Source organism: Bacillus rossius, chromosome 1 (genome assembly GCF_032445375.1).
Source record: "Bacillus rossius redtenbacheri isolate Brsri chromosome 1, Brsri_v3, whole genome shotgun sequence".
Taxonomy (NCBI): domain Eukaryota; kingdom Metazoa; phylum Arthropoda; class Insecta; order Phasmatodea; family Bacillidae; genus Bacillus; species Bacillus rossius.
The window spans coordinates 3251570-3274014 of NC_086330.1; the positions used below are offsets into that span (position 1 = coordinate 3251570).

At 42.2% G+C, this 22445-nt stretch overlaps 1 protein-coding gene and 1 non-coding gene across 2 annotated transcripts in view; one reads left to right on the top strand and one right to left on the bottom strand.

The window, feature by feature from the left end:
• The window catches only part of LOC134528611 (LIM/homeobox protein Lhx3), a 74226-nt gene that overhangs the window by 34870 nt on the left and 16911 nt on the right, over positions 1-22445 (top strand). The window contains exon 8 of the mRNA XM_063362363.1: positions 18967-19121. Coding sequence (XP_063218433.1) covers positions 18967-19121 — 155 coding nt within the window. The remainder of the gene's footprint in view (positions 1-18966; positions 19122-22445) is intronic.
• Positions 16534-16605, bottom strand: Trnap-agg (transfer RNA proline (anticodon AGG)). Its single transcript has one exon. It is a non-coding gene; the product is annotated as a tRNA-Pro (tRNA).

Sequence of the window (22445 nt, forward strand, 5' to 3'; positions counted from 1 at the left end):
GTCTCCCCTAATTTTCCCCAGTAGCCTACTTACCATTCGTTGACCCCAGCAGGATGATCCCATTAATCCTGCCTTGGCGCACGTTCGTCCCGCTGTAATTCCCTCCCTGATTCGTGACGAGAACTGCTATGAGTAGTATGTGAATGACGGACCTGGCCCAGGCGCCAGGCGCGTGGTGGTGGTGTCGGAGTCCGCCATCTGGGATTGTGACGTCACGGCGGCAAAAATTCCTCAAAATTCCTCAATAATGCCTCAAAATTACTCAAAAATTCCCGTTTTAAGAAAAAATTTCCCGTTTTCTAGGGAAAAATTCCCGTTTCAAGAAGAAAATTTCCCGTTTTAGTCCTTAAAAATCCCAACGGCTAGAAATGTCCTGATAGAGGCTTAAGCATCCTTAACTCAAGCCTCAGTTAAGCCTCTATCAGGATGTGACCTTGACCTTTGACCTTGACCCCGACGGCCATCTTGGATCCACCATATTGGATGACATCATTTCGTTTTCTCGAACATTCCGGCATTGTGTTATCGGCCATTTTGAATTATGACGTCACCGTTGCAATTTCCGTTACGGCCGCCATCTTTAAATTTATTATCCGATTTTAATGAAAAAATATTTTAAAATTATAAAAAAATTAAATAAATTTTTTTTAATAACATATTTAAAAAACAAACATTTACAACACGGAGCTCGGAGTCCTCGGTCGAACCCGACGAGTGCAAAAAAATAAAAATGGCGACCGATCCTTCCCTCGTGGTGGACGCAGGCATACTGACTCCCTCCACTTTTTTTCAAAGCATATATATCGTCAGGTAGTATGACGTCATGTCCGCCATCTTGCCCTCGTCTGCTGGAAGCCATCATCAGTGTATCGTCGGCGAGAGTGCGCTGACGCCATGTTAGTTTAATTCTTATCCGCTAGAGTGCAGTAATCATTTATTATTGCTGTGACACCCGACATCTTGTCATTTGGCCGCCATCTTGAAAATCCGTAATTATTTAGCTAGAAATTCGGGAAAAATTCCAAAATTCATTAAATAAATTTGTAATCTATATACTGATTGATTAGGTCGACTAAGGTCCTTGATACGATCTAGGACGATGCAAAAAAATTAAATATAACATCAATTTAACATAATAGTAACAGGTTCGAGGAATGAAACACCACAAGTTCTTTTACAAACATAATATTTATTACATAATTTCTATTCTACTACAGGATCATTTGCGAAAGCCAGCAATCTTATAATCATTTAGTTCCGCAGCGGTGTGAAATGACTAATTCTTAGCTCCAATCGGTTTATACTAGACAGAGTCCAGCCAGAACCTTTACAGACATAGTCAACCTCTTCTTGACAGAGTTTCTGGATACCGTTTTTAACAGTTTGCTTCACATCGTTAGAACTGTAAATTACTGCAGCCGATGTCTTGAATGCACACTTCTTCACTTTGTCATCGAACGGATATGGCTTTCCATATATACAGTCCAACCACAAGTTATATTTCAAAGGTCCGTTTGTTGCTACATCATCAGTAAGCTGATTGATTATGTCCTCTCTGATATCATCAAGAAAATTACAAATGTCTTTCGACTCACCTAACGTATTTAAATAATAGTAGTCCTTCAATGTTCCACGAAATGCAGACTGCGCTAAGTAGAAGCCATTATCGTTCACTTGTAATGCGCCGAACACAGTCTTAGGTTTATTTTCCTGTTCAGACGTCATACCAATCGGTTGCTGCACATCGGTTTTCTTGCTTGTACGCTCACGAGCCTTCAACCTAAACCGAGGAGTCGAAATTTCTGCAGGTAGTTCAGCAGTAGGCACACGGACTTCACCTTTACAGTTTTTCGCATGCCATCGCAAATTATCAATTCGAGTAAACCATTCATGACACTCATCACATCGAAACTTCATGCGAGATGGATTCTTCGTGCATTTGCTCCGCTCATGTCTTCGTGCATCATGAGCAAATGCGAACGACGTTTCACAGTAGCTGCAAGGATACCGTGGTGATGAAGACGAACCTTTCAGACCCGATCCAGATACTGACGTTGCCGCAGTTGCACCATCTCCAGGCATACTCTTATGAACATCAATGCATCGTTGTTGAGCTGAAACCTTTACTTTCTACCGAACAGAAGGACCTTTGCATGCCTTCATGTGCGTTTTCATATTATCTTTTCTGGCAAACTGCTTATGACATTTCTCACAATCAAACATTTTACGATATAGGTTCTTGGCACATTCTCTATTCTCATGTCGTCGAGCATTGCTGTTGTTTGAGAAAATCTTGTCGCAGTAACAGCACCGATGTTCGTTAGTTGTTGTCGATTCGGCATCCATTGAAGTCTCCATTGATGACGAACCAGCGTTCGTCGAGTTTCCCTGTGCAGCCAGCACTAGTAGCATTAAAGTCTCTTCTGCTGGCGGTACCACGTCTGTTGAAGTCTCCTCCAGTGTTGACATCGACGTTGCCAACGGAATCTGCTCCACCATCGTCGACGCTGACGTCATGGTTCCCGCAGTCGATGGTACAACCTCCATCGAGTTCGTCGTTAAAGTCGGTAAAGATGCCATCGAGTTCGCAAGAACAGGTAATTACGTGATTAATGCACCAGATGAAACAAACTAGGTGATCCTTACACCGACGACGTCAGTAACAAACTGAGCGTCCTGTTGTCTAGGACTCGCTTATATACATGCACCGTATGGAATAATACGCTAGTCAAATCAAGAACCATTTACAATAATACTAGAGTCAAAACAACATTAAAAATAGAAGAACCATCAACGAAAATACAGCACATTTGGAAGCACCGGCAACGAAAAGGCAGCACATTTGGAAGCACCGACAACGAAACGGCAGCACATTTGGAAGCACCGACAACGAAAAGGCAGCACATTTGGAAGCACCGGCAACGAAAAGGCAGCACATTTGGAAGCACCGACAACGATAAGGCAGCACATTTGGAAGCACCGACAACGAAAAGGCAGCACATTTTGGACGCACCGACAACGAAAAGGCAGCACATTTGGAAGCACCGACAACGAAAAGGCAGCACATTTGGAAGCACCGACTACGAAAAGGCAGCACATTTGGAAGCACCGACAACGATAAGGCAGCACATTTGGAAGCACCGACAACGAAAAGGCAGCACATTTGGCAGCACCGACTACGAAAAGGCAGCACATTTGGAAGCACCGACAACGAAACGGCAGCACATTTGGAAGCACCGACAACGAAAAGGCAGCACATTTGGAAGCACCGACAACGAAAAGGCAGCACATTTGGAAGCACCGACAACGAAACGGCAGCACATTTGGAAGCACCGACAACGAAAAGGCAGCACATTTGGAAGCACCGACAACGAAAAGGCAGCACATTTTGGACGCACCGACAAAGAAAAGGCAGCACATTTGGAAGCACCGACAACGAAAAGGCAGCACATTTTGGACGCACCGACAACGAAAAGGCAGCACATTTGGAAGCACCGACAACGAAAAGGCAGCACATTTTGGACGCACCGACAACGAAAAGGCAGCACATTTGGAAGTACCGACAACGAAAAGGCAGCACATTTGGAAGCACCGACTACGAAAAGGCAGCACATTTGGAAGCACCGACAACGAAAAGGCAGCACATTTGGAAGCACCGACAACGAAAAGGCAGCACATTTGGCAGCACCGACTACGAAAAGGCAGCACATTTGGCAGCACCGACAACGAAAAGGCAGCACATTTGGAAGCACCGACAACGAAAAGGCAGCACATTTGGAAGCACCGACAACGAAAAGGCAGCACATTTGGAAGCACCGACAACGAAAAGGCAGCACATTTGGAAGCACCATCATCGAAAAGGCAGCACATTTGGAAGCTCCATCAACAAAAAAAGGCTAAAAGGAAGCACAAGTTACGAGATCTAAGTCTTAGTTAGAAATCAGAATACAAAAATAAAAACATTAAATTCTTATAATTTAAATTATTTATTTTATTGCTTTACATTATACAAATGCAAGTAAAAAAAGCCATTATTGTATGTAGCCAGCATTCCTCAGTTCCTTGAGTATGATGGATATTTCTTTGATGCACGAATAGTTTCCTGCACAAAGCGAACCATGTAGAAGTCTTAGCCGGTCAACCAATATGTTTGGATCTTTCCACGAAGTATAATCATTCTCTTCTACCACCATCTTCCTTGCACCTTTATAATAAATATTATGATCTCTGATGTCTTCCGTTTTACCACCAACCTCAGGGTAAAATTCATGTTTGAGATGGTGATCATCACAAGCTTGATCAGATTTATTTAATATATCACGTCGTTTCCATCGTTTCGGTCTCAGGACACCGCCACATTCTTCGATCTTGGCAGCTTTAGGTGCTTCATCATAGTCTATGTCTTTGTCAACAGCCTCAGAGTCACTGTAACAATCACCGTAGAAGGAATCGTCTTCACCCAATTTACTGTAATAATTCGATGTTGATGATGTTGAAGTGTCTTCATCGTCTTCATGCTTCCTTTTTAGGAGTCTATCATTTTTACAAAGTAGGAAAGATCTACCTGAATTCGGCTGGAATGTATTCTCACTTTTCACGTTAAGGATTCTTCCATTGTCTTCATTCTTCCGTAAATCATTAACCTTCTTCAATTTAAGTTCTTTGTCGAGATCGGAAGAGCCAAGAAAATTATTGTCGTAATGCAGATCACTCTTCCTTAGGCTAGTAGATTCATCGTTGTCCTCTAGCTTGTACGCAGGCTTGGCGCTACAAGTTCTGCCATGTCTTTTTAGGCTCTCTCTCCGTGTAAACGACTTGCTACATCGAACACAACTTATCATATTGCGCAGTGGATTTTTAACACAGTCATTCTTCTCGTGTTGACTTTTATTCTTTCTCAATATAAACTCTTTACTGCAAAACTTACACCTATGTTCTTTCGATACAGCGTCAGATCCCAAACCGGAATTCATATTAGTTACTGAGACTAATGCCAGATACCAATTGAGTGTTTTAAATTAGATTCAATACTTAAATAGAAATTTTTTCATATTTCATCAGCGAGAATTAATATATCTCATGCAAAAGTACTTTATGCATGTAGTTCTGCTTTTCAACAACATATGTCGCCACATGTTGCTTGCAGGTAAATAATATTTAGTTCTTTTATGCGGGATGCGGGATGCTCACTAACGATCGCAAAAGAAGGATGGCTTCGCTAGACTCCAAGGAAAAGGAAGTTCGTCTTGCATGTTGGTGCTCCACAGATGTCTCATGGCGTAATATTAATTTGACTGAGTAATGATATTTGTTAATTCCACCTGATAAAAATATTGCAAGTTTTGATTTAGTAGCAGAAATTATCGAATTAAATGTAACTCCAAATAAAATTACATGTCTCATTAGACCAAAAAAAATCCATTCAGAGAGCGGTTTCTCAGAATAGTCAGAAACACTTGAAGAAACCACAGGAATGATTGCAAGAACACGGGAAAAACCATCAAAATATTGTCAAGAATAATCAGGAGCACACTGAGAAAACCACCATAATATTAACAATAATAATCGGAAGCACACGGAGAAAACCATCATAATATTGACCATATTAATCGGAAGCACACAGAGAAAACCACCACATGTTTTACAAGAAAAAATATTTTAAAATAAAAATAAATTAATAAAAAAATAAAAAAATAAAAAAAAATGCATAAACAGTTTCTGCTAGCTTGTAAACTTATCATTGTTTCCGATTATTATTGTTAATATTATGGTGGTTGAAAAGCAGAACTACATGCATAAAGTATTTTGCATGAGATATATTAATTCTCGCTGATGAAATATGAAAAAATTTCTATTTAAGTATTGAATCTAATTTAAAACACTCAATTGGTATCTGGCATTAGTCTCAGTAACTAATATGAATTCCGGTTTGGGATCTGACGCTGTATCGAAAGAACATAGGTGTAAGTTTTGCAGTAAAGAGTTTATCTTGAGAAAGAATAAAAGACAACACGAGAAGAATGACTGTGTTAAAAATCCACTGCGCAATATGATAAGTTGTGTTCGATGTAGCAAGTCGTTTACACGGAGAGAGAGCCTAAAAAGACATGGCAGAACTTGTAGCGCCAAGCCTGCGTACAAGCTAGAGGACAACGATGAATCTACTAGCCTAAGGAAGAGTGATCTGCATTACGACAATAATTTTCTTGGCTCTTCCGATCTCGACAAAGAACTTAAATTGAAGAAGGTTAATGATTTACGGAAGAATGAAGACAATGGAAGAATCCTTAACGTGAAAAGTGAGAATACATTCCAGCCGAATTCAGGTAGATCTTTCCTACTTTGTAAAAATGATGGACTCCTAAAAAGGAAGCATGAAGACGATGAAGACACTTCAACATCATCAACATCGAATTATTACGGTAAATTGGGTGAAGACGATTCCTTCTACGGTGATTGTTACAGTGACTCTGAGGCTGTTGACAAAGACATAGACTATGATGAAGCACCTAAAGCTGCCAAGATCGAAGAATGTGGCGGTGTCCTGAGACCGAAACGATGGAAACGACGTGATATATTAAATAAATCTGATCAAGCTTGTGATGATCACCGTCTCAAACATGAAAGTTACCCTGAGGTTGGTGGTAAAACGGAAGACATCAGAGATCATAATATTTATTATAAAGGTGCAAGGAAGATGGTGGTAGAAGAGAATGATTATACTTCATGGAAAGATCCAAACATATTGGTTGACCGGCTAAGACTTCTACATGGTTCGCTTTGTGCAGGAAACTATTCGTGCATCAAAGAAATATCCATCATACTCAAGGAAGTGAGGAATGCTGGCTACATACAATAATGGCTTTTTTTACTTGCATTTGTATAATGTAAAGCAATAAAATAAATAATTTAAATTATAAGAATTTAATGTTTTTATTTTTGTATTCTGATTTCTAACTAAGACTTAGATCTCGTAACTTGTGCTTCCTTTTAGCCTTTTTTTGTTGATGGAGCTTCCAAATGTGCTGCCTTTTCGATGATGGTGCTTCCAAATGTGCTGCCTTTTCGTTGTCGGTGCTTCCAAATGTGCTGCCTTTTCGTTGTCGGTGCTTCCAAATGTGCTGCCTTTTCGTTGTCGGTGCTTCCAAATGTGCTGCCTTTTCGTTGTCGGTGCTGCCAAATGTGCTGCCTTTTCGTAGTCGGTGCTGCCAAATGTGCTGCCTTTTCGTTGTCGGTGCTTCCAAATGTGCTGCCTTTTCGTTGTCGGTGCTTCCAAATGTGCTGCCTTTTCGTAGTCGGTGCTTCCAAATGTGCTGCCTTTTCGTTGTCGGTACTTCCAAATGTGCTGCCTTTTCGTTGTCGGTGCGTCCAAAATGTGCTGCCTTTTCGTTGTCGGTGCTTCCAAATGTGCTGCCTTTTCGTTGTCGGTGCGTCCAAAATGTGCTGCCTTTTCGTTGTCGGTGCTTCCAAATGTGCTGCCTTTTCTTTGTCGGTGCGTCCAAAATGTGCTGCCTTTTCTTTGTCGGTGCTTCCAAATGTGCTGCCTTTTCGTAGTCGGTGCTGCCAAATGTGCTGCCTTTTCGTTGTCGGTGCTTCCAAATGTGCTGCCTTTTCGTTGTCGGTGCTTCCAAATGTGCTGCCTTTTCGTTGTCGGTGCGTCCAAAATGTGCTGCCTTTTCGTTGTCGGTGCTTCCAAATGTGCTGCCTTATCGTTGTCGGTGCTTCCAAATGTGCTGCCTTTTCGTTGCCGGTGCTTCCAAATGTGCTGCCTTTTCGTTGTCGGTGCTTCCAAATGTGCTGCCGTTTCGTTGTCGGTGCTTCCAAATGTGCTGCCTTTTCGTTGCCGGTGCTTCCAAATGTGCTGTATTTTCGTTGATGGTTCTTCTATTTTTAATGTTGTTTTGACTCTAGTATTATTGTAAATGGTTCTTGATTTGACTAGCGTATTATTCCATACGGTGCATGTATATAAGCGAGTCCTAGACAACAGGACGCTCAGTTTGTTACTGACGTCGTCGGTGTAAGTATCACCTAGTTTGTTTCATCTGGTGCATTAATCACGTAATTACCTGTTCTTGCGAACTCGATGGCATCTTTACCGACTTTAACGACGAACTCGATGGAGGTTGTACCATCGACTGCGGGAACCATGACGTCAGCGTCGACGATGGTGGAGCAGATTCCGTTGGCAACGTCGATGTCAACACTGGAGGAGACTTCAACAGACGTGGTACCGCCAGCAGAAGAGACTTTAATGCTACTAGTGCTGGCTGCACAGGGAAACTCGACGAACGCTGGTTCGTCATCAATGGAGACTTCAATGGATGCCGAATCGACAACAACTAACGAACATCGGTGCTGTTACTGCGACAAGATTTTCTCAAACAACAGCAATGCTCGACGACATGAGAATAGAGAATGTGCCAAGAACCTATATCGTAAAATGTTTGATTGTGAGAAATGTCATAAGCAGTTTGCCAGAAAAGATAATATGAAAACGCACATGAAGGCATGCAAAGGTCCTTCTGTTCGGTAGAAAGTAAAGGTTTCAGCTCAACAACGATGCATTGATGTTCATAAGAGTATGCCTGGAGATGGTGCAACTGCGGCAACGTCAGTATCTGGATCGGGTCTGAAAGGTTCGTCTTCATCACCACGGTATCCTTGCAGCTACTGTGAAACGTCGTTCGCATTTGCTCATGATGCACGAAGACATGAGCGGAGCAAATGCACGAAGAATCCATCTCGCATGAAGTTTCGATGTGATGAGTGTCATGAATGGTTTACTCGAATTGATAATTTGCGATGGCATGCGAAAAACTGTAAAGGTGAAGTCCGTGTGCCTACTGCTGAACTACCTGCAGAAATTTCGACTCCTCGGTTTAGGTTGAAGGCTCGTGAGCGTACAAGCAAGAAAACCGATGTGCAGCAACCGATTGGTATGACGTCTGAACAGGAAAATAAACCTAAGACTGTGTTCGGCGCATTACAAGTGAACGATAATGGCTTCTACTTAGCGCAGTCTGCATTTCGTGGAACATTGAAGGACTACTATTATTTAAATACGTTAGGTGAGTCGAAAGACATTTGTAATTTTCTTGATGATATCAGAGAGGACATAATCAATCAGCTTACTGATGATGTAGCAACAAACGGACCTTTGAAATATAACTTGTGGTTGGACTGTATATATGGAAAGCCATATCCGTTCGATTACAAAGTGAAGAAGTGTGAATTCAAGACATCGGCTGCAGTAATTTACAGTTCTAACGATGTGAAGCAAACTGTTAAAAACGGTATCCAGAAACTCTGTCAAGAAGAGGTTGACTATGTCTGTAAAGGTTCTGGCTGGACTCTGTCTAGTATAAACCGATTGGAGCTAAGAATTAGTCATTTCACACCGCTGCGGAACTAAATGATTATAAGATTGCTGGCTTTCGCAAATGATCCTGTAGTAGAATAGAAATTATGTAATAAATATTATGTTTGTAAAATAACTTGTGGTGTTTCATTCCTCGAACCTGTTACTATTATGTTAAATTGATGTTATATTTAATTTTTTTGCATCGTCCTAGATCGTACCAAGGACCTTAGTCGACCTAATCAATCAGTATATAGATTACAAATTTATTTAATGAATTTTGGAATTTTTCCCGAATTTCTAGCTAAATAATTACGGATTTTCAAGATGGCGGCCAAATGACAAGATGTCGGGTGTCACAGCAATAATAAATGATTACTGCACTCTAGCGGATAAGAATTAAACTAACATGGCGTCAGCGCACTCTCGCCGACGATACACTGATGATGGCTTCCAGCAGACGAGGGCAAGATGGCGGACATGACGTCATACTACCTGACGATATATATGCTTTGAAAAAAAGTGGAGGGAGTCAGTATGCCTGCGTCCACCACGAGGGAAGGATCGGTCACCATTTTTATTTTTTTGCACTCGTCGGGTTCGAACCGAGGACTCCGAGCTCCGTGTTGTAAATGTTTGTTTTTTAAATATGTTATTAAAAAAAATTTATTTAATTTTTTTATAATTTTAAAATATTTTTTCATTAAAATCGGATAATAAATTTAAAGATGGCGGCCGTAACGGAAATTGCAACGGTGACGTCATAATTCAAAATGGCCGATAACACAATGCCGGAATGTTCGAGAAAACGAAATGATGTCATCCAAGATGGTGGATCCAAGATGGCCGTCGGGGTCAAGGTCAAAGGTCAAGGTCACATCCTGATAGAGGCTTAACTGAGGCTTGAGTTAAGGATGCTTAAGCCTCTATCAGGACATTTCTAGCCGTTGGGATTTTTAAGGACTAAAACGGGAAATTTTCCCTCGAAACGGGAATTTTTCCCTCGAAAACGGGAAATTTTTTCTTAAAACGGGAAATTTTAAGTCATTTTGAGGCATTTTTGAGGAATTTTGAGGAATTTTTGCCGCCGTGACGTCACAATCCAAGATGGCGGACTCCGACACCACCACCACGCGCCTGGCGCCTGGGCCAGGTCCGTCATTCACATACTACTGCTATGGCCTGCGAGCTCTGAAGACCGGGCAGTTCCTAGAGCTCTCCTGATGCCAGCACTCCTTGGCATGATCGCGAATCATCTTTACCTGAGTATAGTCACGTCTCCGGGTCTTGTGAACCAGCTTTCCCACTGGGACCGCAGTTTTAACCCCCCCCATCTCCAGGTTGTCCTGGGAAAACCTCCACGAGACTCACTCCCCCTCGAAGACCCTGCCTCCTGAGGTGAATCTGCTGCCGGCTCTAGTATACACAGCAGAGTCCAAGCGGACCACGGAAAGGGTGCCTCCCCGCACCAAGGGTTCCTACTAGTGGGCTCTGCCGGGGAGTCCTCGTACTTCGACGTCCTCAGATGTTGGCGAGAGGTGTCTGCTGAGGTTCGAATGTCCTCTATGCAGACACCGGCAGACTTGGGGGGGGGGGGGGGAGGGGGTCAGTCCAGCCAGCTCCCGAAGGCCTTTGAATCGCTGAGAATGAGAAGATCCAAAAAATGTGAAATGGCAAATGGCATATCTGGACACTGAAGGACCACGACCGGGCCGAGAATCTGGTCCTGCGAGTCTGAGGACTTCCCTGCACACCGCACAGGCTGAGGTTCCCGCTACCGGCCAGGTCACATGGCGAGTCGGTGTGTCTGATGTGTGTCAGAGCGCGACGGGAGCGGCCCCCACCCTGCTGTAAGCGGCGGCACTAGCCTGGATGCACTCCGACCAGTTCACAGGCTCACTGGGCTGTCTGGGGAGTCCCTGCATGGCGCTTTGTCATACTCTTGGAATGAACTTTCCTTAATGTCAACTGTGAGTTAGCTGGATGCTGGGATGGGAGCATTGGCCTCTCGTCGCAACTGCTCCCCAAACATCTCCTGGTCGCGTCGAAATGGCGTATCCATCTCCCGATGGCTCAAGAGCTCTCCTAGAGGATTACTGTCTGGTCCCGCAATTGACGTGTTATGAATACGCCATTTTTGTATAACAACCCACCCTCCCTCCAGTAAGGTGGGCACTAGTGCGCTTCAAGGCAAGCAGTTTATTATCTGAATTCGCCATTATTCACTATGTCTCGTTGATGGTGGACAGATTAATATTTTCGTGATAAATCTCTTTGGAACAACCGACGCGTTTGAGCGCCTGTAGAACATTCTACACGCATCCCTCTGCACAGCGCTGCCATGCAGATTGCAGCACTGCGGACTCTCAGGGGATCCGCAGCAGAGACGACCATGGAACAGTGGTGGCGTAGACTGGTTAGTGTCTTCTGCGCACGAGGCTCGCTAGTTGCCAACGGAACTGTCCGATTAATGTGATGCAAACAAGGCTGTGTGAGTGTGTCTACAAACAGTACTCCGTTATACAACACGATGATTTTTGATGTGTGACATCTTAGCTGTTGGTATACGGCATTTGCTAGGAGTAATTTCGTGAATGAAACGGAAGTTGTATGGAAGGAATTGTGTAACCACGATGATGCCATCTGTGGCGAATGACGCGAACCAAAGTTCACAAAGCCAAATTGAAACTTTATATTATTAAATGTTTAATTAATTTTAACAAAATGTATAATATTTTAATATAATTTACTGTCGAAAATCAAGTCCGAAGCCGGGGTTTAGTATTTTCCAAGTCTCTTTCGCTAATATCGGAGCTGTTTGATAATAACATTTAAAATTTCGATCTGCCAATCAAATGATTCAATAGTTAACGTAGCTGCTGAGGTATCGAATTTTAACTTTGGGTGCGGTAACTGCGTGTGAGTATCGTCAAAAAAATGTGATTGAAAACACAATTTCCGTGTATAAAAATAAACTTGTACTTTCACAAAATATTCCTTGGGAAACCAGTTGCCAAAACATAGTATGTACTTAATAATACTACATGAAAAAATATTGTCAATTTCTACTACATATGGCTGTGGTTATTTTTGTATTTATGAAATACGTTTATGGAAACAGTACTGAGAGTTTCTTGTTGCGCTTACGAAAACTGGTGCATAGTTTAAATTTTTATTAATGTTTTATACGAACATATACATATTTTTTAATTCATGGAAAATATTATAAAATATTTAAAAAAAGGATTTTATTTTATTATACTCATTAATGTGTGCAGTTAATGCCTACTGGAAAGCCATTCAGAGAACGGTTTGCGAATTATTTTAACCAATGCAAGTAGGCTACTGGGACGACACAAAGTATAATTGCCTGGGCAAGAATCCCAACACAGTACTACAGGAAACATATTTTGTAGGGATATATTTGCTTTCATGTTGATGTACATATTCACAAATAACGGTGATTTCAAAAAAAAAAATATTTCTGTTCGATTCATGACATTCTTTTAGCTGTACTTATAACTGCGGTTACAGATAATCATCAGCACTGCAGATTCAGGCCTGCTTCAGACTGGCTAGCCTTGCAGGGCCCTGACCCAGTAATAAATAGGGACTGGGAAAATTCGCGGTTTCAATGACCACTAGGACAGACTCCACGATTCTCAATGTACTCGGGCAACTATCACCTGGTCATTGGCTACCGACTCGGGACACCTGTTTACTGCGATTCTTATGATTCGATTTGCAATTGGCTCAGAGTCCTTCAGGTAAATAGCGGTCCAATCACTGACGCAGCATTAAGCTAAACGAGTTTGGATTCCAGCCTGTCTCGAAAGGAATCCGCGAAGTTTTCCGGTCTCTAGTAATAAACACGGAGAGGAAGTTCTAACCAATCGCCTGCTGCCTAGTATAAGCCTTGCAGGGGGCCAATGGGAACGCTCACGTGGCTAGACAGTGCATGAGACCGTCGAGTCTAAACCGACGCCACCAGCCCTGGGTGAGACAGCGTGGGTTGCAAGCGCCTGTATGGACTAGCTTGTAGACTGACTGTGGACTGACTGTGTTGATTGAATAGTGGACTGACTGTGTGGACTAACTGCTAACAACCCGTTCATACTCGGCTCGCCCTGGCTGACTGTATGTCAGAGTTTGGCTTAAATTACACGAAGTTACAGACAGATAATCAGCTTTTTTAAAAATTTACTATCTATAGTATTATATCATAAAAATATTTTTGTAAACAATGTCGAGTAAGGTTTATTGCATTTATATTTGATAGTGAGTTCATCCGTTTAACTGTATGACAACTGTGAGATCTGAACGGTGACCGCAACATTATATGGAGGAGAAACTTGAATGTTTTCAAGAATATGAACCGGGAGATTTCTGAAAACACGCGTTCAAGCCATTTTCACTCTCCTGAAAAATACAGTTTGGAAACAAAAATCCTGAAACAGAACTACTGGTCCACCCTCAGGGTGTTATCACATGCTTCTCCCAGACAGACGCCACTCGAATGTCTTGGGCAGTTTTCAATTCACTTGGCTTCTTGTGAAGCTGTGCACACCGGGTGTGTCTGTCCAGGCGGAGTGATGATAGGTGGGAATAATCGTTAGAGACCAGAAAAATTCGCGGGTTCAATGGCCTCCAGAATAGACTCCACTATCCTCTACACACTCTGGCGAATGCCAACTGTTCATTGGCTGTTGACTTGTGAGTCGTCTCCACTGGGCAGCCTGTGATTCTACGAGTTAGGGTCTCTAATTGGCCCGTCATTACTCCAGATTAACAGTGAACCAATGGCAGAAGCAGCGCTAAGGTATGATTATTTGAATTGTAGCAATTCAAAGAAATGAACCCGCGAATTGATTCCGGTCTCTAGCTCATGTGTCGACGGAAACGAGGACAGTTGTGCTAGTGACGTCACGCAGAGTCTGAGGCTTGTGACACCCCCCTCCTCACCCACCCACACCCACACGCAGATATCATTCCGCCATTCCGACTTCTTTCCTCGCCCCCCCCCCCCCCCCGGCCCTTAGGAGCCAGAGTCGTGCGTCTCCCCTCGCAGGGGGGGGGAGGGGAGGGAATAAATATGGCTTCTTCCGGGAGACCCCATCGTCCCGGAGTCTGAGCACGCGTCCTGATTGGTCCGGCCCTCGATGCCTCATCCCCCCTCCACGGCAACCCCTGAGGGAGGAGGGGGGAATGAAAGACCGCCGAGAAGGGAAGCAGTAAAGGAGGAGGAGTAAGGGGTGATCAGCGGGCCGGAAGAACCGGCAAGAAAAACGGAGGGTCGAAGACAAATGGGGGAGGGAGAAGCAGAGAATCTGTATCCGCGGCGCGGCGGTGTTTATACGGCAGTCAGTTCCTGAAGTCAGTTCCTTAGTTCCTGACTCAGTCCCTCGGTCATTTCCACCTTAGGCCTTTTTGTTAGTGGGGAAGGAACATTTAAACAAATGTTACCATTATTACGATCTCTAATACCCTCTAATGTGAAACCTGCAAAATTCGCGGATGCATTCGGTGATAGACTAGAATTCAAACACATATATATACCTCTTAGATAATTTTGCTATTGGCTTACTGTTCATTTGGACGAAACCAAACCAGTTATAAATAGAGTCCCGGAAATTTCGCCGATTCCTCTGGCCTCAGGATATAATTCAAAGTTATAGGTGTGCTCGACCCATGTTTACTTTACCATTGGTTGATTTCTTAGCGAGAACAGTTTTATCCTTTTTAATCGGCACTACCTGATTCGCTTACTTCTCTCCTAGCTGGAGATCGTTGGCTCACGGTCGTAGAGGGGCGTGTCCAGATAACTGCAGTCCAATCATGAACATAGTGCGACAGTGTGGAGGTTTGCATTCTAGCTTGCGACTAAATGAATGCGCGAAAATTCCGTGGCTCTAGTTATAAACCCTCAACCAAAGAAGGATCGAAACACAGACAAACCAGCTGAGACGACTTACAAGTCGGCAGCCAATGAACTTGCGTTATTTGCCCGAGTGTACAGGGGGTATGTGCAGTCTATCATGAAGGCCATCGAAACCGCGAATTTTGCAGGTCTCTACTAATGTACTACAATGCACTCTGATGTACTCCGAAGTACTATGACTAGTGACTGGAAAAATTCGCGATTTCGATGTCCTCTAGGATAGACTGCACAATCCCCTACACACTCGGGCAAATGCCACCTGCTAATTGGCTATTGACTCGTGACACCTGTCAACTGGGACGCTTGCGAATCGATACTGTTTTGGTCGAAGGGTTTTTCATTGGCTCAAAAGTCCTTCAGATGAACTGTGAGTCAATCACAGAAGCAATATAAAGATACAGTTGTTTGGATTATAGCGTATCATGAAATGAACCCGCGAATTTTTCCGGTATCTAACTATGACGTCCTCTGTAGACAACAAAATAACACCTTTATTCATAATCCACTTATTTGCCTGAATATTTAACTCTTGGTTAATCACATTGACAAACATCTTATACATTATTTCTCTAGCATGTTTTTCTGTCGGTCCGCGAGATATACCTTATTCCTTTATCGAACTCCATGATTTTACCCCTCATTTTAAAGCTTATTGTGCCGGCTAACGACGAGAAATAGACCCACGGTCTAAAAATGTACAGCTTCTCTTCAATTTGAGATTTAAAGACATCTAAGGAGAGGTCTTTTAATGGATGCGTCGATTTTTCGATAGATATCGAATCGTATTCGATAAGTATCGAATCGGATATTCACTTGAAACATCAGCGTTTACATATTTTTCTAAGTTTTTTTTCAGCAACGCCATATATCCCTTAATTCTTCATAAAAATTAATCATTAAAACGTAATTTTAAAGTTTATGTTCCCCGCTATTGATGAAAAATAGTTTAAAATTAATGTTTTCGTTAAATAATTCCCAATGAAAATACATGTAATTAACATGTGGCAGGCGCCGTCGATAATGAATTTGTTTAACATTAATCACGATACTCTGCAAAGTTGTCGCACGGGTCAGCTAGTATAGCTAATTCTAACAGAATGAAGCCCTTTTTAAGTGTATAATAGGACTTAATTTTAAATTTGGTAAAGTCGGGAAAAATTATGATCACAGGAATGTTCCGTGTAGCGACTTTATTTAATGCGAGGTCTTCGTAAAAATGTAAAGAAAAAAACACGGGCTCGTCCGGGATTTGAACACGGGACCTCTCGCACCCTAAGCGAGAATCATGCCCCTAGACCAACGAGCCGATGAGAGTGAGGACTCCGTGTGGCGGTATTTAGCTCACGTGTTGGCGTGTCAGCTGACGGAACTGGTTCTGTGGGAGTGTTGACCTCTGGCTGTAGCGGCGGTTGAAACCTGGCACACGGCGGAAGCCTTTTCACAGACGAGAGAGCCAAACGCCCGATCGTGCATCTTCTGTTTTTTTTTTGTTCATTGTAAATAAATATGGCGGTGTTGATAAAAGGAAAGACCATAAACAAGGCAACGGTATTTATTTGTACGCCGCCATATTTTCCGTTTTCCGTGTGTCCGTGAATGTTTGTTTTGGACAACTCATGATAACTAATGGTCAATTAGGTTAGGTTAGCTACATTATAAATACTTTAAAACATTGTGGACGGTTGATTTGGTTAGGATAGCTACATTAAAGATACTGTGAAATCATGTAAACGGTTTCCTAGCGCTGGATAGCTACATATTAAAAAGTTATTTGCTAAGCAACCATAAAATGATTTTACAGTATTTTTAATGTAGCTATACTTACCTAATATAACCAACCATCCACAATGTTTTAAAGTATTTATAATGTAGCTAACCTATCCTAATCGACCGCAAAATTTAATGCCACACCGGTTTATACTATGAGATAGAACGAAAAAAAAAGCGAGCATGAACTTCGGGGAACTTCGGGTGTGGCTCTCTCGTCTGTGAAATGATGGCTTCCCGTCACACGGCACAGGCCTATCGCGCGACTGTCTTCTGTCCGGGCCAGACTTCGCTGTCGTACACACACTCCTGTTCTTCGTTCGCTCTGGTGGGCCCTCAGATTCTACTATCAGCCTCCCTTTTCTATGTGTTCTTCCATTTCTAAGTACCCGTTACTACTTCTGCCTTTTCCTTGCCGGGTTAAACAATCATCTCCACTGAAGCATTGTCACCTTGGCCAGGTTCTGCAAAGTCATCACTCCTTTTTGACACTTGTTTTGATTGAACATCGAAAAACTGTTCCGATTTTCTTATCTTTGCCATCTCTTCTGCTGGTTTCATTGTTGCTTCTTTTGCCTTACGTCTTTTAGAAACCCCAGACTCCCAATATTTTTTTTTGTGATGTCTGAGTCCATCTCCTTCACGATTTTCAATGCTGGTAATAATAATAAAAAAGACCTTATCAGACCTTTAAGTCCTGAAGGGGAGGAGTTAAAGATAAAAATATTTCTATGCAGAATGTTCCATAAGTTAAAAACTAGATACAGCTACTAACTTACATCAAGACCTAATAACAAAAATAATCACCTTAATTCAATTTACCAATTACATAAATGCGAGTCAGATTTTTGCTTTCGAAAAATGGTTTAAATAGTGCATTTGTTATTATATTATTATTGTAGACTTAAGATTTTATTTACTAAATTTATATGTGAAATCTCTGAAATGGTAAACGGACAGTAGTATTTTTGGACTGAATGTTAAATTATGAATTAATCAAACTTCTTTACAAATATCAATTTACAAAAACCTCCAAGGAGTGATGACTGTCGTATGTTTGGTGCGTTTGCGCCAGAAAGAAAAATATTATATACAAGTAGTATATAATAGTATTTCCTGAGCCTGGTTCCTGGTTGTAGTGCCTATGGCCACTACAGCCATCTTAGATCGTAATGTTATGGTGACATTCTCGGATAATCTTGACCTTTAACCTTGTCCTTAACCCCAGCGGTCATATTGGATTTGCCATTTTGTTTAACGCCATTTTTTCGCCATTTTGAATTCTAGAATTTTCGGCCATCGAGCTCTCCACTCCCTAACGTTGCCATTTTCGTTATAGTTGCCAGCTTTAAAATCAGTATTTTTATCAGATTTTAAAGGAATTTTTTTTTAAAATAATAAAATATATAATTATAGAAATTTTAATAAAGAATTTCCACCATCTTTCATACTAGAAGCTTTGCCCTTTTCATTACTCCCACCATATTTAAAAATAAATTTTTTATTAAATTAAACAATTTTCCCATTAAAATCGGATAATAAAATACAGATTTTCATGATGGCGAACGTAATGAAAATGGAAACGAAATGGAGTTAGGGGTTCCATGGCAAATAATTCTAGAATTCAAAATGGTGGAAAACAAAATGGCCACCGGGTCAAGGTAAGGTCTTCCAAGATGGCCGCCATGATTTCACAATCCAAGATGGCGGTCGGCACTACAACAGACACCACGACCAGGAACCAGCGCTGGAATTACCGTTATAGACTACTTAAAATCTTCTTTATTTTTGTTATCGCACGGGGAATAAACAATGACGCGATATGAAGGTGTCGCCACGCGCACACGGGCGCCCGCGCCAAGATGGCCGACAGGCAGTTGCAGGGCTGCGCTTGTTCCAGAAGAGCGAAGGAGAAGCGGCTGAAGAAGGACGCCGGCAGGACGCGCTGGAGCCAGTACTTCCGGTCCATGAAGGGCGGGTCCTCGCCGCGACACGACAAGCTGCACGACAAGGACGACAAGATGGACCTCGACTCCAACTTCAGCCACACGCACGGTTGGTGCCCGCTGGCCTCCCAGCCTGGCCTTCTAGCCTCCTAGTCTTGTCATACAGCGTGCTAGCCTTACAGCTTCCTAGCCTAGCCTCCTATCCTGGCCTTTTAGCCTGTTAGCCTCCCAGCCTGGCCTGCTAGCCTGGCCTTCTAGCCTCCTAGCCTCCTAGCTAGCCTTACAGCCTCCTAGCCTGACCTCCCAGCCTGGCCTTCTAGTCTGCTAGCCTCCTAGTCTTGTCATACAGCGTGCTAGCCTTACAGCTTCCTAGCCTAGCCTCCTATCCTGGCCTTTTAGCCTGTTAGCCTCCCAGCCTTGCGTTTTAGCCTTCTAGCCTAGCCTTTTTAGTAGAGACCTGAAAAATTCGCGGATTCATTTCGTGAAATGCTACAATTCAAATAATTATACCTTAGTGCTGCTTCTGCCATTCATTCACTGTTAATCTGGAGTAATGAGGGCCAATTAGAGACTCTCACTCGTGGAAGTGTCGAATCACAGGCCGCCCAGTCGAGACGACTCACAAGTCAGCAGCCAATGAACAGTTGGCATTTGCCTGAGTGTGTAGAGGATAGTGGAGTCCATCCTGGAGGTCATTGAACCCGCGAATTTTTCCGGTCTCTACATTTTAGTCTGCTAGCCTCCTAGTCTAGTCATACAGCCTGCTTGGCTCCTAGCTAGCCTCCTAACCTAGTATTCTAGACAAGGAACATTGGAAATGTATATTTTTACACGTTTCACAAGCCACACAAATACTTGTCTATTTTAGTTTTAAAAATGCATTACAAATAAGAAATATTTTAACTAGTATCTCATAAATTGTAGTTATTTTTTTTTTTTTTGTATTTTAAGAAAAAGAAAAAACTTATTTTTTATGACTTACAAATATATTTGTAGCTACGCATCTAAGCTACCAACTTTCCGTTTTCTTTAACCAAACAAAACTGTAACACATTTTTTTTTAAAAAAGGGGGGGTTGTCTGTAAAGTCGGTTTACGGACGATAATTTTACGTGATAACGTCATAAGAAAACATTGATGAAAAATTGCATACTTTTTAATTTTCAAATATTATTTACAGTTTTTTCAAATTTAGGTAATTTAAATAATTTGTTTGAATATAATCACGAACAATTAAGTATTTTAAAAGCCCGCCTTAACCTGTTTGATATTATAGAAGATTTTCTCGCACGGCTGTCGGCCGGTTCTTGCACGCTCGGCTCAGGAGGAACGAGACACTTATTCGTGCGTGCAGCCGGCGATCAGGCGAGGGGAGTCTGTCTCGTGACTCCGAAGCGGCAGGTCGACCGGAGACAGCGGCTCATCGCGTCGGGAAGCCTTCATTCACACAAGACTTCCCCCAAGTTCATGCTCGCTTCCACCCCCCCGTTCTATCTCATTGTATAAACCGGTGTGGCACTAAATTTTGCGGTCGATTAGGATAGGTTAGCTACATTATAAATACTTTAAAACATTGTGGATGGTTGGTTATATTAGGTAAGTATAGCTACATTGAAAATACTGTAAAATCATTTTATGGTTGCTTAGAAAATAACTTTTTAATATGTAGCTATCCAGGGCTAGGAAACCGTTTACATGATTTCACAGTATCTTCAATGTAGCTATCCTAACCAAATCAACCGTCCACAATGTTTTAAAGTATTTATAATGTAGCTAACCTAACCTTTTACAATGAACCAAAAAAAAAAAACGAAGATGCGCGATCGGAGGTTTGGCTCTCTCGTCTGTGAAAAGAAGGCTTCCCCATCGCGTCACACGCACCACGTGACCCGGGCTGGCTGGCCGAGAGCTGACTGGCTACACACCAGCAAGTACGTAGACACACACAGTTCTGATTCTGTAACTGCGACCAAGGGCGCAGCCAGGGGGGTGGGGGGCATTAGGGGTTCTAATCCCCCCCCCCCTTAGACACTATTTTTTTTTCTTAACTGAAAGCAGGTTAGCTGAAAGCCTGGGTGTCTTACTGCTATCACCGGCCACTGCACTGGAGGGGAAGAGTAAGCGAGCCCTACCGATTCTCCTTCCCTTCCCCTACCCCTGTCACGAGCAGAAGCTATAAGGTTGTGATGCCGTGACGGGTCCCAAGATTTCAAATATCTTACACCTACTGTATTTAACCAGCGCGGTAATTATAAGCAGGTGGTGACTGGGTAATTCTTCAAGCTAAAGCTAATTGTTTCCAGGAATAGGCCAGTTCTGCCGAAACCCAACCATTTTTATTCCTTTTTTTTTTGTATTCTCAGAGAAGTTAGAAACAATTTAACGAGTACATCGTCACAAAAAACACCGCGAAGGTGGAAAAAAGAAGTGTAGCAAGCGAAGAGCATGAGTAGCAAGTGTAGGTACAGAAACTCATCGGGAATCGATGCAAGCTGAAACGTAGTATTTGTTGTAACACGCGTGAATCTAATTTAAACATGATCACTTATTGTTTTCCATTTTAAGCTTGTATATTTAAAAACCCTTGATTAACTCCGCTCTCAACCAATTAACCCCCATGGATTCCATATGATTGATACTTTCGAGATATTTTACTATACGCTCATGCCCAGAAGAAACCAGACCTTAAAAGTAAGTTGTCGCCAAATGATAATAATTTCGGAAAACTGCAAATGTTGGCTGTCGCCGCGTTACCTTCACGTGAAGATGACGCTGTTTCACCTTCCACAGCGCGAAAGTCTAAAGTTGGTTGCACAACTGGAAAAAAACCGTAACAGTAGGTCTTGAGCGCAATATTTGACCACCATGTTTCCGAACCTACTTATTCACAATAGCGCATAGGATGGTCGTGTGCACGGGAGATATGTCCTGCGCTTACAAGGGGAATTAATATATTTTATATCTGTTACGGGCGCATGGCGCAACAGCCAATGAGAGTAGAGTAAGAAACCATTTTAGTGGGGCTCGTGAACTGTTTATATTTATCAATAATATCTTGGAAAGAAATTGTCGAGATATTACAATGCTCAGGTGTAATGCCTGCTTTAAAATTAATTAACGCTCTTACTTATGAGTCATCAGCAAAAATTGTAAATAAAATATGTGTAGTGGTTAGAATGGTCAGATAAATATTTTATATAACCCTTTATTTATTTATATGTTGAAAAACTGTGCTCGCATATTTCTGGTTCAGGTGACACGGGATAAGCATTTGGTAGTTAATAGGGAATCATTCTTTTCACAGACGAGAGAGCCAAACGCCCGATCGTGCATCTCCGGGTTTTTTTGTTCATTGTAAATAAATATGGCGGTGTTGATAAAAGGATACTAATGGTCAGTTAGGTTAGGTTAGCTACATTATAAATACTTTAAAT